Raw genomic sequence first — 19,102 nt, 5'->3', positions numbered from 1 at the left:
ACTGGCACACTTATTCTTTCTTATACCAAATCATCCAGTACAGTTTATCAACTGCTTTATGACTGGCACTAGTGCACAGATTGAAGAATTTCAAGATTACTATATATAAATCTAGCAACTGCATTAGGCATAAGCTCCCTGGCCTTCTAACACTAAGCAAAGCTGTACTGACATTAAAAGTAAACCAAAAAGACCTGACAACAATTATTCTGAACACTTGCTAAATGTCATCATTAAAGCACTCTCGTGATTAAACAAAGCAGAAGTGAGGAAAGAAGACAAGATTGTGTTTGCGCAAAAAACTATAACTACAGTTAGTTCCAAAATTTTATACAAGTTAAATGCTTTTTTTATCTATTCTGTTACCAAACAAACTTTAAATTCTGTCTTCCAATTTGTTCCTCTCAACATCAACGTTTTTAAAAATTTGCTTTATTTGTATGTTGGTTTTTTTACCCCCCGATATATTTACTTCTAAGAGGAGTCTCAGCTGTTTGGGACCTGAGGTTGATTTGCTTTGAGGCTTCGTAGTGCTCTTCTCGCAGCTGCAGATTTGGCAATCCTGTAGCTTCTGCCAACACCTTTAAACTTTCCCTTTCCTACAACTTCCACTGTTACTCTGACCTTTCCATCGTAAGTTCTTTCTGCAGGACTGCAAAAACATACAGAAGAATTACTATTTGCTTAGGCAAGTTAACGTGAAGAAACCTACATTCTCTTTTCTACAGGAGTTGAAACAGTCACAGTTAAAACAGAAATTGTTACTTTGGGATAAAAGTTACAAAAATTAAAATATAAAAATCAGTGAAGACAACAATCACCACTAGCTGCTCAGCAGAAAAGAAATTGGAAGGAATTAGTGACATTTAAATATCGTCAGTAGTTTATGAAGCACAGCTTAATAACATTTTATGGCATTGTACACCAAAGGAAGGGTATTCTTACCTAAATTTGGCTGTCTCTGGCTCCATCTCCAGCAGCTCTCGTACAGGGGAGCGGGGCACATTAGCAGAAAATTTTTCTATTTGGGGGAAAAAAAAAAAGTTAGCTTTGTTCTCTTCACAGCAGATGGCACTTAATTGTTTTGGGTTTTTTTCTGAAAGCTGACAATACCTATTAACGGCCTCATCATTGGATAGTACACTTGCCAAACCATTTCCAAAGACATTCCACTATCCATATAAATGGCACCAGCAAGGGACTCAAATATATCCCCCATGGCCTTTGGTACTTCAATGTCTTCCTCTTTTTCTTCATCTTCTTCAGATCTTCTGAGCTGTTTGCAATTAAAATAGCCAAAAGGGGGGAGGGAAAGAGAAGAGGAGGAGAAAAGAGAGAAACAATTACTTCTTTTAAAACAAAACAAACATCTTCGGAAATGTAAGCTCTCTCACATCCTATCCTGAGCTGCTGCCTTCAAGTTTTGCATTGACAACTTTCCACAGTGAAATTGTTCTTTTATTCCCCAAGGAAACCAAGTTGCTGCATATATAATTTTTCAAATGTGAAAAAAAAAAAAATCCCACACACTATTGTGTACAGAGACCTTAGATGGTTTGTGAATTCCTCCTGTAATAATTCTGTAGGATTTCACCATGCATCTGTTTTCTTTCCAATAAGAAACAGACTTGGCTCTATCAGTTCATACTAGAAAGCTACTCACAACAAAGGGAGAGTTCATAATCATCTCCTAGAAGACAACTTTAAAATCTGCCTCTAGATGAAAGTATGTTCCCTTACCTCATTTACCCCAGCAGACAAGCATGAAACAAGCATTAGTAAAACAAACCATTAATAACTGATAGCCAGCAACATCAGACTGAGCTAACAGCCACACGTAGGGTTTTTAAAATGTAGCAGTCAGCAATTCTTTCTATATTACTCATTAAAGATAGGAGTCTAGTCTCATTATTGAAACTAAATTTTCAGGATAGGTCTTAAAGGTCTTGAAATCCTTTAGTAAAAATACCTCAAACACATATAATATACTTAAGTCCAAAGAAACTAAGCTGAAAACAGGTTTTGACCATTACTCTCCTCTGTTGATCTTTCACCCCCAGCAGCTACGCTCCCACTCCATTTGGTTCCTCAATTTGGGGTTTAAAACCTGATTCAGTCCTCTTAAGAGTCACCATAATACTTCATAAACTAGTCCCACCCAATATTTCTACCTAAAATAAATCAAACAAGAAGTCAGACCCGATGTGTACATACTCCAAACGGGAATTCTTATGTTTAAAAACAAATTCAACTGTTTTGAATAGCGTATTTCATACCGAGTGCAAACTGAAGCACTTTTGAGTTATGCTGAAATAACAGAAGGAGAGAGAAACTAAGAGCTATAAGGCAAGGGACAACAGATGTTTCAGAAGTGAGATTTGAAAAAAGAAAAGCAGATGACGTGGAGACACACATGGAAACCAGTCTAGCTGGCATGAAATGCAGAAACAAAGACTCTTGCATTAACTCTGATGAAATAAGAGTTTCAGTAATTCAGTGCCAGACCAAGATAGGGAGCAGGCACAGGGAGAGTGAAACAAGAATTTTATTTGAAACAGCTATCACACAATTTGGTTGCAACTTTGGTGGAAGTTTCTAGGCAATCTTTTCGCATACTAGCAGCAGTTAAAGCAAAAATTCACTACTATGAGCTCTTAAAATAAGTTTTTAGTCTTTTCACTCATATTGTGAGGAAGACAGCACAGGTAACAGTTTGATCCTCTGATGTAAAATAGTTCATATTATCTAAACTTCAGTGACAAGTTTCTTAGTCAATGTTTTCTGAATGTTCCTGTAAGACAGGCGTATTTCACACCAAAACAGTGTGTATGGGCTCTAAACACATCTATGTAACTGAAGTATTTTGATTCTTAAGCTTTTCAAACATGTATCAGAAAGAAATTAATAAAGCTAACATGTTTATTTACTGCTGAAGAGTAAGTCAAGAGTATTTTCTAAGAAGTCAGTCACAGTTATTCAGAAGACAAACTATTAGGGATATCTACTGGCTAACACTTTTAAAGAAAGGATAACAAGAAAATCCTTCTCTTCCAGGACCCAGATTATAATTTCTCTCACATGGCCCTTGCTCTCATGTATTTCTTGAGCAGCTTACCTCAATTAACTAGTTTAATAGTCTAACTAATAGTCCCATCATTGTGCCATGGTAGTGTTGTTCATGATGCTGCACAGGTATCATATCCTGAGTCAGCATGTTGTGACTCAGTAACTCTTCCTCACAATTTTGTGGTATAGTTGTGCTTCCAATCAGTCAGTGCAGAAATCAAGGTAAGTGCTCCTCCCACCCCGTTGTTATAAGAACAACACAAAAGCAAAACTGTAACTGAAATCAGGTGTTTCAGAAAAATCTAGGGGCAAGCTGGTTTCAATTTAATTATTTTCTGAATGTTCTTGCTGACTTTATACTTTCTGAAGATTGTATTTTACTTTGCATACTGCATGCAAAGTAAAGTTGGGAACCTGCTGCTTTGGCTGCTGTGTGCATGAAACTAGAACATTACAAAAATGCTCATCACGGTAAGAAATCCAGTTACATGTTTCAACTCAGAGAGTGAACACGTTTCTTCTGCTACTTGCACTAACCTCAGAATCCATTCCTTGCATTTCATTCTTCTCCATTTGAAACTGGACAAAGTCATCAATAACATGAAACAGTTCAGGAGAGACAGCTTTGAAGTACTTGTGGTAGTCATACTTTACAGCTAATGATGCAAAAATGGTATTATTGACTAGAGCAGATCGTAGGTCAGTAAGAACTCCTGGAGAATGTTGTCGTGGGTCTTCATAAAGGTGCTTGGTTATGAGGTAGTCCAAAATTGCATCTCCCAGGAATTCTAAGCGCTGGTAACAATCTTAAAGCATTGGAAATAAAAGAATGCACAACAATACAATTAAGTTTAACACACATTCTTTCCAGGCCTTTTTGGATAAGAGGTTTGGTATCCTGCCACTTAAATTCCACAAACTACCCACTACTCTGAGAAAACAACCTGTTTTTTAAAACAGGTATCCTTGTGTCTAGAGACTGTTACTGAATTACAAAAGAAAAGTTCAGAAAACCAGAAGTTGCATCTAATAACAAACCCACTTTGAACCAAACATTAACTTGTCAGGCTAGCAAAACACTTGTGTTTATAATCAATTAATGCTTTTATCTTCACCTTGTGATGAGAAACATAAAAGTAAAATCAAGAGATTCTACCAGCAGGCTGACCTGAAAGCAGTAAAAATTAAACCTCAAAAAAAAAAATCTACTAAAAGCAGTGGGAACATACTATCTGAGATATATTTTTTTAATCTCATTTGCCACACATGTAGATTTCTCAAAAAACACTGAACAAAGATTCTCATTCAGAATGGGTCTTTTAAACTGGAAACTGAAATTGCCAAGCCTTTGCTGTTTGGAAAACTGACAGGGGATGGGGAATGTGGAGATCTATTCTTAGAATATAAACAAAAGCAAAAAAACCCTCTTGAAAGTAAACAGGGATAGGTGGGGGGAGAAGGAAAGACAAAATTACTACAAGTTTAACCTAAGAGTGAAATGGCTAGTACTAGGTTGCTTTTACAGCAGCTGAATCTAAGCTGCTCCCAGATCTCAACTGCTTGTTACAGGTAACAGCAATTTGCAGTTGTCTCGCTTGGTAAGTAAGAGATGGAATCAAAAGTTTCTGCTACCAGTAACCTCGTTTCATCTAGACACAGTGCCTCAATGCTTTTTGTTAGTATACATATGTAAAAAGGAATCATCTATCTTCTGTATGTTTTGTGAAACATTTGTAAAAAGCAAATATATATGCACAATATCACCTAGAATGAAAAACCAAAGGAGTATTCCAGTGTTTTGTCACAGCTCTTTCTCAATGTGTTAACATTTCAAAATTACTTGTTTATTAATTAATCAGAGTTTACTTACTCCTTGGAATAAGGAAACAATTCACTATAGGGGAAAATTCAGGCTGCTAATTCCATGAGAATTTGCCATTCACTTTGAGCAGGAATGGCATTTCACCATCGTTTGTTTTCAACTGCACACTGTAAAAACTATTTCAAGTTTGAATGAACAAATACTGAATTAGTATAGCAAAACTAATTCAGTAAGATTACAGAAATACAACCTTGTACTGCTGTAAAATCTTTTATGATCTTATGTACAAATATATTAAGCTGTTAACCTGAAATTAGTATTTAATCTGATTTAGTCAACTGCTTCAAACTCAGACTTTAAATATTTACTCAAAAAGAAAAGCCTAGACTTAAACTAAGCCTTCCAATACACAGCTTCAAATGGAAGTGTCCATATTTTGCTAGCCTATAGACCATTCAGCTAATAGAAGTTGGATAATGTAATTTTAGTCTTCAGAAACAGTGGCAAAGGGTATTTATTCCCAGGATTAAATTATGGAACAAATCTGCTCAAGACTTTTGCAAAACATGAGCAATAGTTCTAGACATAAGCTGCAATTTTCCAGAGTTCTACAACAATTTATTTCAGCCAAATGAGGATCCACTGCCAGACAAACAGCATCAGAGATTAAAAATGCTGCCCTTTCCCAAAATTTGATTAGGCTTCAGTAAATCTTGCATCTGTATCAAGTCAAAACATGAATAATCATTGAGATACAGCGTCAACAAGTATCTTCCTCTAAGTAAGGGGCAAAATATTAGTAGTTTATAGAAAATTATAGATAATTTCTAGTATTAAGAGACCACTGACTACTTAAAGTAATGTGTGATATTTAAGGATAGCCAATGTATGGGACACAACATATACTGCTGCTCTTGCATCTACAATATGAGGGGAAAAAAACTTTCAAGACAACTTACCAGTAATGGTATTATAATGGTACGAGGCATGAGTAAATGCCTGAAGAAGATAAGCCTTGTTCTTAAAACTGTAGTTTATTTTCTTCTCAAAGTTTTCAAAACCAGAAATAAGGTGATTTAGGGTTTTTTCAGCATCTGGGTGATCAAACATACACCTCGGTGGAATCTTCAAACAGCCATACTCCAGGTCTTTATACAGACAAGGCTCTGAGTTCGCTACAGAAGCAGAAACACAGTCTGGTGCAAGATTTTTCTGCTCGCTGTCACAGTTCTCTCTGGTAGCACACAAAGTGCCTTCCCAATCAGTCTTTTTAATTACAGGGAGCACCTTCAGCCCCAGTGAACACAGGAAAAGCTGAGCAGCTCTTTCACCACAGCTGGTCAGATAGCAGCCCAAGAGGGCTTCCACACAGTCTGCAATGCTTTTGTCAGCAATACACTGCTCCGTATGCAAGTCATAGGAGATAGACTGTTTTCCTGCATCAACACCACAGTTTTCTTCTGACGGATTCCAGAAGCCCACTACAAAATCATCCTCTTCAACAGCCTTGCTAGGATCCAGATAGCACATAGCATCCCAAGAGCTATAGTCAAAATCATCAAAATCCGATGAAAACTGAACGTTACCCAGGGATGACTTTTTGGGTGCTTTCCATTCATAGTTTGAATCAGTGGTTGAGAAGTGTGAGAGAGAAATTTTCTTCACAAAAGCCCCAGATCCCATCAACATGTTGTCAATGAATTTGATATGCTCCTGATCATACTCCAGAAAATCATCTTCAAAGTCTGTTTCTTCCTTGGGTAACCTCCACATTAGGTCTTCATCCTCTTCATCATCATCATAGTCATCAAGTTTACCATTAGCCAACAAGTTCTCTTTTGTCTATGAAAGAACACAAAAAAATACGGTACTATAGAGGAAAACAAGTAATTTTTAATCCAGAACTGTCAGAAAAGGTAGATTTGAACAGTGTCTTCTAACAGTAAGACTGATTTTTTAACTGATGTTCCTGAGTATGTTGTCTGGTCTAGACTAGAATAACTGCTTGGGAATATAAAACCTTTCTTACAAACCTATAACCACATATATTCTACATATAACACATGCTACATTTCACAGGAACTTGTGCTTATACTGGAATGGGATGCACACACAATTAATTTCAAACCCACTAAACATTATATACCTGCATGCAAAGTAAATAAATTAAAGAATCATAAATGAACAAACTTATAGAGGTACAAGAAACGATTTGGGGTGTATCCTTCTCTCTATCTGCTATGTTGGGCTATTACAAACGTTGAATGTAATTCTGAAGATCTTTCTACATCATTTTACATCAAATACTAAGGGGGTTGCAGGGTTTACTATAGTTACAGTCACAATAATTTCAGGTTTGGAACACACAAATGGGAAATGCATTCAATCAAACCACCGTAAGAACTTCTTTCCTCTAATCCTTCAATAATCATCACCTGAAGCAGCAAAATACATTTATCTATGCTCTCAGAGTTAGCTACAAATTAATTCAGCCTACTTGGCAAACTGGTAGAAAGTTTAGTGACTCAGTGTAGGTGATTTTTATATTACAGATCAAAAATTAAGAGTCTAAAACCAGTTAGCTGGCAAGAATCTAATGCTGATGTGGGTCATGACCACATGTGTTGAGGATTCAGTAAGTGAACCTGCTGTTTATCAGACATTAGATACAGGCAAATTATTAACTTGTACTGTGGTCCTTGATTTTAACAAGTATGGAATCTCCAGTTTGTCATACATTTAATGTTACGGGGATTTCAATATAGCAGGTCCAAAAATGGAAGAGTGCAAGAAATTGTACACTTCTGTAGCAGGGGTTTCGTTGTTTGTTTTGAAAATAAGTATGAACATATACACTAAATCATGAAGTAGAATAATAACACAAGGCAGCTAGTATTAATGCTATCCTTTAAGCAGCACACACTTGTTTTAGGTACTGGGGTTTTTTTCCAGGCTATACTTATAGCCTTAACTAATTAAAAGGAAAGTTAAAGTTGTCACCAGTTTTCTAATACTTACGTGCATACCCACAACAGCAAAGCTAATGATGCCTCATGTCTTTTCCCTGCTCCTATTGAGCAAATTGATACAGACTGATGTAAATTACAAATTGAACACAGATATGTTCAAGCTATACAATGCTGTACAATTTGACATGGCCCAAATCCAGGAAAGCACTTAAACATATTAGCTAAATGCACAAGTAGTCTTCCTAACATCAAAAGGACTATTCACAGGCTCAACCCAGCATCACTGATGTCAGTGGGAATTCTCCCACCGAATTTGATAGGAGCAAGATCAGTCTCAAAGTGCTTTTCTGGATTGGGTCCTGAAAGTCAACACCATTCTGAATCAAGTGAAACTGCCTGTATCTGCCCTCAATCTATGTATGTTATATTGTAGGGCTCAGTCACTTAATGGTGCAAATCTGTGGACCAGATGCTACCACTGGGGACCTCTCCCTTTGGGCCAAATGCACAATTCTCTAGAGGTGTGGAAGGGCAGCAGCTGCTAAGGTGCACTAGGCAGCACTTGGAACCATCTAAGGATCAAACAGATTGTGACGTTCCTCATGAGGATGGAGCAGCTTAGGTAGGTTTAGTAATGAGGAGAACAAAAAAGTAGCTTCAGAAATCAATAATTTAGATATTTTGCCAAAGGAATTTCTGCTGCTGCAATTCCTCATCCCACACATACACAGAAAAGATTTCTGTAACTTTAACTGATCAGAAGGAGAGACCAAAACTTGTTTAAAATAGTTATTTTGGATGCTAGGAGTAGAACACTCAAAGACTAATTTAACCAATACCAACTAGTGATACTGCTGATATTTTTCTTGTTACACACAACCTATCATACATGTCACTGAAATAAAAATACAGTCTTAATAAGACATGTCTATACAGATGATCCAAAACAGATTTGACTGTTTTCATAAAGATTTAACAAATTATAAATTTCATTTTAAATACAATTTCATTTACAAACCTCTTAAAAGAAATCTTACTTTAATTAGCAAGACAGCTACATGGACTACCCTAGCATCTACCTAACAGTCCTCTCATGTGCCCTCTGGTGGTTCCACAATCAAGAGTGTGGTCTTCAGAACATACACAGGAGTTTAGTCAGAAAACAACTTGCATTGTTCCTCATTAAGATTTGTCATTCTATAGATTTTGCTGATAGACAGTGAGGGTGGCTAAGACAGCACTGCATTTTGGATGAGAAGTAGCTCTCAGTCATATGTGTGGTGTAGCTAACAGCAAGCAATACTGAAGTTATTCAAGACTCTTCTCATCTTCATTCTGCCTCAGCATTATGAAACACAGCAACTCCTTTTCACTTATTATATAAAGATGAAACTTGTTATTTATTAAAAAGCAGTCCTCTGCCTATACATATTACAGCAAAACCAGTAATGATAATTACATTTCAAATTAAAAGAACAGTTTCTGAAAAACTTCTGAGACCGTGCTAACCACAAGAAAAAAGGCTTTTCTTCTCAGCTTTTCTTTTAATAGATACACTCAGCACTGGATGTTGTTCAGTACATTTCCTTACTTTGGGTTCTTCTCAGGACCAATCTTTCCTCTAATTTTCCATAAGTTATAGTGAAGTTTTAGAAAGGGAACAGAGAAACTTTTTCTTTCCCCTTCTACTCCTTCTGAAAACATAGGAAAATATCTAGGGATGAGAGGAGGTAAGGGTGAGAGAATACAGACACAAATGATTCCTCAACAGAGTTAAAGTCTTACCATTTCATCTTTCTCCCACTTATCAGTGTTGCTCTTGTCCTGGTTTACTATGTACCCAGGAGGAAGCCAATTGACTGGGGGATCAAAAATCGATACCACCATCCGACTGGGCAGTCCTTTCTTTTTTCCAAGGCGATACAAGTTACAGTTGCTGACCTTCAAGAAAAACATTCAAATAAAACTCTGTACATAGATTTTATACAAAAATATGTTAAAATGCACAACAAGCAAGCCAGACTTTGTACCATTAGATATTTTCTCTAGTTTTCAAGAGGAAGTTCAGCTTTCCTAATATAGTACAGCACAATGAGTCTGCAGCACAGGTACAAATTTATTTTTTTTTTAGTGCTGGTTTGTTGATTTTTTTTGGCCAAGCATATTAGGTGTGGCAATTTCAGTTAAAGAAATCTGATATATTAAATTCTCTTTGCAAAATAAAACTGCTACTATAAAAGTAATAGTAAATATAACCTATACAAGTGTCATTAATTACCAGTATTAATAATAAACAGTCAGACTAGATTTGAAATGAAAAATAATTGCTATTATGGGTAGACTGACCTAAACCTTGGCAGTAGAATGTGTTAAAACAGTTCTGTTTAACAAATCTTATTAAGTCATAATCCAGATGTTATTTTGATAGCCTCCAAAACTCTTTTAAATATTTTAAAGAGACAGGAAAAAAGCACTCACATACAAACATACTTCCCTTTCCTTTCTAACTACCAGCTTCTGATCTTTCTCATTTTAAACACATTTCCCATGTTTCTTTTTAAAGTCTTGAATGTTCAAGTTCAAATTTCAACCACTTTCTTTATTTGAACTCTCCGATTCATTTAGCTCTCCCTACTTTCTAAGATTAAACGACTCAATCATTTGATTCTCACTGATGCGCTTTACTAGAAGTAGACAATCAAATCTTTTAACACTTAATTCAAGTTATCATATTATGTGGGGAATAAAAACCAAAACAACCTTCCACATGATTGATTATTCCAGAGTTTAAAAGCAGCAGCAGTAGAACTAAAGACTGTCTGCTACTGTTTATATTTACTTTAAAATTACTTTCAAGTTTTTCTGCAACAGTTCTCTAAGACTTTCCTAGGTTAATTTTCATGTTCCTGGTTCGTGCTAAAATTTTTCAAGGACAGTAGCTTATTGTGGAAAAACAAAAGTGAAAAGTGAAATAAAGCTACAACCCAACGCTCTGTACTGCTAACTCATGCCTTCAATTCAAGCTTCTCCTGTTAAGAGCGTACACTCAATACAGCTCTAGTGTTCAGTTCACCAAACAGCCTCACTAACCCAAAAAATCAGTTCTATTCAGTCCTATCCTTTCTTAGGGTGGTAATCATTCAAAATTAATTGCAGAAAACAGTTTCAATCAATCACAGTTATGGCAACATTAATCCTGCAGACCTGTATTTTTACTCCTAATATGAATGCTACCCAATACACAACCGGTGAAGCTGTAGAATTAAACCGATCTGCTGCCATTCAATCTTCTACTACAATTTTTATATATATGACTTGTCACAAAATGCCTTTTATGTAACATCACTGTGTTGCTACTACTTACCTTTTTGCTTCTCATATATGACAGCCGTCCCTCATGAGCATCAGGGTAAGTGCAAAACAAGTAGGTAGTGATGGCATGCTTTAAAAATGAATCACCTAGCATTTCTAGCCGCTCCAGATTAAATCCATCACTAGCATTTGAAAGAGTCAAAGCTTGAAGAATGAGACCGGGATTGGGACCGAGAGTTTTTGAGGAGTACCCACTGGAAAGGCTCTTTTCAGAATCTGCTCTGTCTCTTGCAAGATTAATAGCTTTTGAAGTACTGGTCATCACTGCCATTTTGGGGCATCCATCTGAGGTAGATCTGTTAGCATTTCCATCAAGGTATTTATTACTCAGTAGAGTACATTCATTGCTGGGCTTGGGCTGGTTCTCACTGCTGTATAAACTCTGAATGGGATATGAGGTAGTTGGTTGTACAGGTAATTCCTGCCTGCAGTAATTCAGCTGATTTCCTTGGCAAAAGTCTCTGTTAACTAAATCACAATTGCCATTGGCAAGATTTTTATTGTAAGAAACACCATTAATTGCTGCAAGTTCTGCCGAGACATCAATTTGGAGTTTACTGGGTGACTCATTGAGCAATGTTCTGTAACTCACAGACATTTGGTCATGGTTTTCTGCAGAAGAGGTTCTATTAGCACCTTGATGTGCAGCATTTTCAGGGACTACAATTGTGCTGTGCTTACAGTAATTCTCATTCTCTACTGAAGAGGAGTTAGGAATAGAGATGAAGGATTTGCTGTCAATAGACTTTTTCCATCCGAAGTCCAAGTTAGGATATCTGTAAAGATACATGCTGATTTTGTTAAAATAAGAGAATATTAACACCAGACAAGAAGAGTACATGCACACACACTTTTAAAAAGAAGCCATGTTCTGAAAAGAACTGTGACTACAGCATTTACCTTCGCCACTTGTAACCAAGTCTTATTAAACTATGTTTCACTGAAAACTGACCCAAGTTAAACAGAAGGTATCAGTTTTAAATTCATGCAGTAATGGTTAAATGGAAAAATAACACTGAAAAATACATGCCTGAAATCTGCAGGAAGTGATTTAACACCTACACCAGCATCAGTGGCTGTTTGAGCTCTTAGCTCCTCTGCTGTCAAAAGGCAGTGTAGGCGATAAAGTATGCTGGGGAGGCAAACTGCTTTTCTCCACAGTGACGCTGGAATAGGATGTATAGCGCAGAGCTCTGGAACCAGTATCTGGGGAGAGGAGTAGGGAAGAAAATGATTTTACCTGTAAATGCTGCTGTTAGACCACTGTTAAAGAGCACCTTGAATCAGATACTTCAATTTTACCTGCTTATTCTGCAGACTTTCCCACTTTGCTTTCCTCTTCTCAGCACTGCTTAGTGGAAGTGCTTTCCCCTTCTGATTCAAATGGCGAGGAGTCAAAAGATTAAGTCTAAAAACCAAGTGAAAATACTTCAATGTAAATACATTATTAACGAGTAGACCTTACTAACTTATTCTTAGCATTCAGCTGTAATTCATTGTGAAGTGACAGCACAGTTGCCACTGGTAAAAATGGACTCAAGTTACAGTTGCTATAATGTAAATACCGCCCAAGAAAAAAAAGAATTAGAAATTATTTTGTAAACACAAGCCCTCAGCTTTATCCCATAATATAAAAACAAAACAAAAAGCACTTTACTTGCAACTACAAAGGTCGGACACAGACATGACTGCTGTTACCTTGAAGATGTGTGGTCCACATCCAGCAGTGGCTGGTTGAGATTGGTCAGGTCAAGATTATACTTTGTTTTATAGTATTCAGCAAAAGTTTCATATTCAGGGGAAGGGAACTTGCTGAGTGGAGTAAGATCAGTGTACACATCAGCTACGTAGAATCGATGAGGCTGATCAAAATTTCGATACCTAAAAAAAAAATATCATATTTTAGCATATATTATAGCATAAGCTTTATACCCTAAGGCTAAGTTCTTCATGTCCTAATGTGGTCATGTATAAAATGTTGAATAAATGAAGGACTTAACATCTTCAGTATCTAACACAATATCAAGCTCCTCATAACAATCTTGAGGAGCAAAGCCGCAAATCAGAATTTCTTAATTCCAAACACCTAACAAATGTAATTTGGCTTTTTAATATCTAGTCTCCTCTATGCTACTTACAACCATTAAAAATGGAGTTCTGTTGCATACAAAGACTGCACTACCTCACATTAAACTGTCATTTTAACCAAGTCATTCCAGAAATAAAGTTAAAATACAAATACCCAGAAAGGTAAGTTCACAAGCCTTCCAACAATGCAGTTCTGGCAAAACAGGCAGAATGTTAGGGGAAAAAAAGCCAGAGTGCTGCAACACCTTTATTGTGGCTACTGATGGCCCTTGGATACTATATCATGCTTCCCCTGAGGGGCTTACAACCAAGTAGGATAGAGAAAGACAAGCACATATTGCCACTATTTTTGTGTTGACCTAAAACAGAAGTACTTGAAATCCTGAGACTTCTTAACATTTTTTTGCTGCTTCCGAAGCCTGAGCATTATCATATGGCAACTAATAATTCTCATGGAAGAGATGCATTCAGCCACCTATGCCAGCCCCACCCAAAAAAGAAAAAAAGATGGGAGAGTAATACTGGTTTAGGCACTGGGGCCAGATCTTCAGATGGGTGAAATACACCATAGCTTCACTTTAGTCCAGCAACTGTGCTAATCTGCACCACCTATGAGCTGCTTCTACTAAATTTGATCACGTGAAGTAACACTTCTGTGATGGTCCGTCACTGCTTTTCCACACAAGCATTTTTACCACGGTTGTCATCAGCACAGATAGGAAGACATTTAAAGAAGATGAAAAAACAGCAACATAGATGAGGCTAAAACAAAGTACTAGTATTTATTTTCCACATATATTCTGCACCTACTGTTGTTTAGAATAAACTGTGCACAAGCAAGTCAGTTCATTTTCTTTTTTCACATGACATAGGGAATAATTAGTCTCCACAGCACAACATTTCTGGAGAACCTTTGCATATGCAGTACATAAAATTATGTAAATTTCTCTTCTAAATAAGAGAAAGATTCTTTTAACTGGTCTTTTAATTAATTTTTCCATCTACCAATGGCACACCTTCCTTTAGCAGGCCTTTGCTGTGAATGAGCAGTAACCAGAGAACAGGACTCCTACTTACCCAGGGAACTACAGGCCAGTCAGTCTCACCTCTGTGCCTGATATAATCATGGAGCAGATCCTCCTGGAGACTATGCTCAAGCACATGGAAAACATGGAGGTGACTGGGGACAGCCAACATGGCTTCACTAAGGTAAAATCATGCATGACAAATCTGGTGACCTTCTATGATACAGTAACACAGATGGATGACAAGGGAAGGATGACAGGCATCATCTCCCTGGATTTGCACAAGGCATTCAACACTGTCCAGCGTGACATCCTTGTCTCTAAATTGGAGAGACACGGAATCAACAGATGGACCACTTGATGGGTAAGGAACTGGCTGGATGGCTGCACTCAGTGAGTTGTGGTCAATGGTTCAATATACACATGGAGGTCTGTGATGAGTGGTGTTCCTCCATGATGATCAGGGTGCTGGACACCTCTCCTACAAAGACAGGCTGAGGCAACTGGGCTTGTTCAGCCTGGAGAAGAGAAGGCTCTGGGGAGACCTAATTGCGGCATACCAATACTGAAAGGGGTCCTACAGGAAAGTGGGAGAAGGACTGTTCACCAGAGAGTGCAGTGATAGGACAAGGAGTAATGGCTTCAAGATGAACGAGGGGAGGTTTAGATTAGATGTTAGGAAGAAGAGATGAGAGAGGGTGTGGAAGCCCCATCCCCAGAATTGTTTAATGCCAGGTTATATGGGGCTTTGGGAAACCTTGTCTAATGAAGATGTCCCAAATCCCCTGCCATGGACAGGAACTAGATGATCTTTGAGGTCCCTCCAATCCAAAGCATGCTATGATTCTATGATTCATGTCCCAAATTAAACTTGGTTTCAGCTGATCAGTTCTTGATGAAATTGTAATGTTTTATCAGAATACTACGTAAGTTTTGTGCTGAACTCTACTATTCCTAATAAAAAGGTAATGAATCTTGGGAGGCTGGAACACTGAAATCCTAAATTATAAGATTAATTATTGACTAAAAAAATTATCTTTGTATTATTCGAGCCACCACCAGATACCTTCAGATTAACAGCATACATTTCTTAAAAGCAATTCTGTTGCAGATAAGCAGCCCTTGTTACAAGTGCTTATATAAAGACAATAGGTACATACCTAAAATATGTACACAGTACTCACCGTGGAATGATAACCGCATCCTGGTAATCTTCTAACTTGAAAATAAAGGGCATTTCTTTTGTGTATTGTGTACTGGGAATGCCTGTACGTGCCTCAGACTTCTCAATGTCTTCCATAAACTTAAAGTCAATGTCCAAAGTGCTGGAGTCATCAACTTAAAAAAGAAAATGCACAATCCAGTTATTCATGGGAGAGTTTTCCAGGCTGAATTTTTCTGGGAAGTTTTAAGTTACAAATTTTTTTTCTTATTCTATACACATATTTGATTCTTTAAAAGAAATTTCACAGGAGAGACATATATACAATGTTAAACCCTTATGGAATCAACTGAAACCTACTATAAATCAATTCAGATTACCATGTTAAAAGTAAATTGTAATTGTGAAGAAGTAATAAAAATACAACTTCTACCACTAACACATGAAATTTAACATAAACATTAACAAACTTGTTACTAAAGACATTCAAAGTGAGTATTTAAAAAACAAGAGCTCTGTTCTTACCAACATTAAGAGGTAGAACACAATAGGCTGAATCAGCTTCTGTGGGTTTGAACTCTAGTGCAGGTTTCTCAAGACGAAGAATATGTGAAAAAATGTACTGGTGGAGTCGCGTTATCAGCTCAAGCATTTGCAGAGACAGAGTAAAACCAGATTTCTTAAGCTCAATAGATATTGTAACCTCTCCAGAGCGTGTATACACAGGAAAGTGAGGAATCTGAAAGAAAAAAAAACACCAGAAGAAATCAAGGAGAAAATCCAGAACAGGATTTCTCTACAAAGGATCGGTTCTTTTTTCAGGTGCAGAGGTAAAACTTGCTTGACTGCAGAGCAGGATCAAACCAGAGAACAATTCTGACCTTTGATGACCTTCGGTTATATATTAGATTTTGAAGAACAATTTTCTTTAATACTTCTTGTGTTTTACAGCCTCTTTATATAATATCAAGTAAAATGGAAATGTTTGCTATTACAGAGGAAGAAATGTGAAAACAAGCAATATTCTTGAAATGTTTTCTTCTTTGGGCTATAGAAAGTGTGTTTTGAAATAAACCTCTCAGCTAAGTCTTATCCACTCATCCATTTAATGTCTATTAAAAATTTTCCTAAGCAAGAGGTGCAAATTTCAATTAATAAGGCCTACCTTTTGTACAGCTGCAGCCTAGGAATGCTGAGAGGACTTGTTACTATAGCTTTTAAGTAGATAAGGTAGTGCTGCAGGCCATCCCTGTACTACTATACCACTCCTATCATACCTCATACAAAGGAGAAACATTTTGAACTTGCTGCTGCAAAATAATAAAAAGATGAAGTTGCAAAACAACAGCTTTGCAAGAGGCTGTTCCATCACTACAGACAGAAAATGAAGTGGTGACTGAAGTCAATGGGACTGAAGTCGATTGCTTATTTACTGGAGGTTACTTGATATAACCAGCACTTAAGGTTTTTTTCAACCCTTCAGTCTGTGTATGGGGATTAAGTAAAAAACAACAGGTTGTAAGACCTGGAGCTAGATTAATTACCTGAGGTATAGGTTTGGCTGTCAATATGCCAAAACATCTTGTGGTATCCTCAGGAGGATATAGCTTTCGTCTCCTGAAGTTGAGCTCGTCAGGTAGAGGAGTTGTTAATACCATTCCTATTACATACAAGTAACAGGGCTGATCAGGTTTGGGATAACTGTCCCTCAAACATTCTGGAATCTAAAAGTAAAAGGAAAAAAAACATTAACACAATAAAAATCAGCACAATTCACCTAAACACTATTCTTTGACTCATTCTTCATATATTTATTAGGAAAGGGATTTCTAAAAATGAGGAATAAAAATTATTTAATATAGAATTAAGTAATTTTTTTCTTTCTTAGATCCACCCTAACACTTGCATCAAGGGAGCTTGATGCTCCCTGATCTTCCTGTTTGCCAACAGGCAACTTCCATTACATTCCTTAACTTTCTCCACATCCACCCTATGTTAGAAATACAGGTCTAACCCTAGGACCAAGTCAGCACCTGACCATAAATGAGGTCTTGATGCCAATTTCCATATTTAGCTGGTAACTTTGGAGCACACTTTATATCCAAGGTCTTTTGACCTTAACAATAGGAAGGAAACAAAGAGAGGAAAAAAAACCTCACCAAAGAAAAAGAAAAATGTGCAGGCAGAGAAAAAAACCTTCATCTCAGCAATTCCATTTTCATATAAGGTTGGCTGAATTTACAGCTTCATTAACATGGATTCTTTTCCCCAGCAGAACAGTTTAAGACTATCAAAAATGTTTTTTATACACTTGGGACAAACACACAGAATACGATACACAGCCCCCCTGCCCAGGCACTACACTAAAAGAAGGTTTCCAGTTTGCAGATGTGAATATAACAGCTACAAGCATTTTTAACTCTGCTGCTCGTATGTGTGATAGACTTAAGAAACCATGCTTTATATTTGTTAGGAGTTTATTACTTTACAGGTCTCAAAATGATCCTCCTGTTTATCTGAAACTAAATTGCAATACATATAGTCCTAGATTTTAAAATTATACTGTGGCAAAACTATGGCCTTGGCTTAATGGAAAATTACTCATAAGTTTAATAACTATATTAAGCCCAAGAGGACCTTCTAGACCTTAAACATTTGCCAAAGCTTCTTTTCCAGATGTGAAAAGTTGGGACAAAAGCAAGGGAAAGTATTCTTGGATTCTGTATTGAAAAAAAAAAAACCAAACTGACAATGATGCATCACTTGACGAATCAACTCCTCTGAATGCAAGATAACATAATCATGCATTTTCCGAGCCACCACTTTCTAAAAATCACTAGTGAAGTTAAGAGGACTGAGAAAGTCACATTTAACAAGAAGCACCAAGAAACACTGTGCAAAGATTTATACTGTTTGTGAAGTTTTGCAAGAAAAAGGGACTTTGTCATTCCCTCTGTAACATACTTTGTGATACCATGGTATCCTTCCCTAAGCTTTCCCAAAAACCTATTACTTAAACTAATAAAACTGGGGCACGTGGAAGATGCCAAGAATGGAATCACTTAGGGGCTTTCACCACAGTTGAAGCTGCACATGTATGTATAAGACAGCACTGTACCCACTACTGTGGCTGTACACACTGATGTTCCTACATGTGGCTGTCAGGGACCACAGAACCGCACCCTCCTTTTTCTTCTCTCTCAGTCTGTCTTAACAATTGCCACAGAACAGTAACCCCTCTCTTTTTTCTCTCTCAATCAACGTCAACAGTTGGTCCATCACCACCACAAGACAACAAAGTGAGTTCTGTGAATTCCACCCAGCAGGAAGGATATAGCCCATGTCCTCTTCACATGCACCCAGGCCCAGGGATGTGTGAGAGGGCTCAAACCTTTGAGGACCCTCTGGAGGCAGTACTGGGCATGCGTACACCACCCAGTGGAAGATGTGGCTATGCCAAGCACTTACTGACTGCAACGAGACAAGGCTCTCAAGAGGCAAGACCAATACAGCCAAAGAGGGGAATGTCGCCCCCAGCAGACCCAGAGACATGGGACTGATGTGACACCACAGATCCATGGTGGTAGCTATTGCAATC

The 19,102-nt window shown here is 37.3% G+C and overlaps 1 protein-coding gene across 1 annotated transcript in view; it reads right to left on the bottom strand.

Annotated features, from left to right (window-relative positions):
* Nucleotides 1-467: 467 nt before the first annotated feature.
* Nucleotides 468-19,102, bottom strand: part of DICER1 (dicer 1, ribonuclease III) — a gene marked incomplete at its 5' end in the record, with an annotated part of 33,704 nt that continues 15,069 nt past the window's right edge. Inside the window, 13 exons of the mRNA XM_084270711.1 lie at nt 468-652; nt 946-1,021; nt 1,114-1,276; nt 3,604-3,872; nt 5,848-6,730; nt 9,643-9,798; nt 11,222-12,005; nt 12,260-12,435; nt 12,532-12,637; nt 12,928-13,110; nt 15,527-15,680; nt 16,030-16,243; nt 17,049-17,228. Coding sequence (XP_084126837.1) covers nt 487-652; nt 946-1,021; nt 1,114-1,276; nt 3,604-3,872; nt 5,848-6,730; nt 9,643-9,798; nt 11,222-12,005; nt 12,260-12,435; nt 12,532-12,637; nt 12,928-13,110; nt 15,527-15,680; nt 16,030-16,243; nt 17,049-17,228 — 3,510 coding nt within the window. The 3' untranslated portion in view covers nt 468-486. The remainder of the gene's footprint in view (nt 653-945; nt 1,022-1,113; nt 1,277-3,603; nt 3,873-5,847; nt 6,731-9,642; nt 9,799-11,221; nt 12,006-12,259; nt 12,436-12,531; nt 12,638-12,927; nt 13,111-15,526; nt 15,681-16,029; nt 16,244-17,048; nt 17,229-19,102) is intronic.

This window comes from Gallinula chloropus, assembly GCF_964237585.1.
Source record: "Gallinula chloropus genome assembly, chromosome: 14".
Taxonomy (NCBI): domain Eukaryota; kingdom Metazoa; phylum Chordata; class Aves; order Gruiformes; family Rallidae; genus Gallinula; species Gallinula chloropus.
The sequence above is the reverse complement of the archived record's forward strand: the minus strand, read 5'-3'. Positions and strand labels throughout refer to the sequence as shown.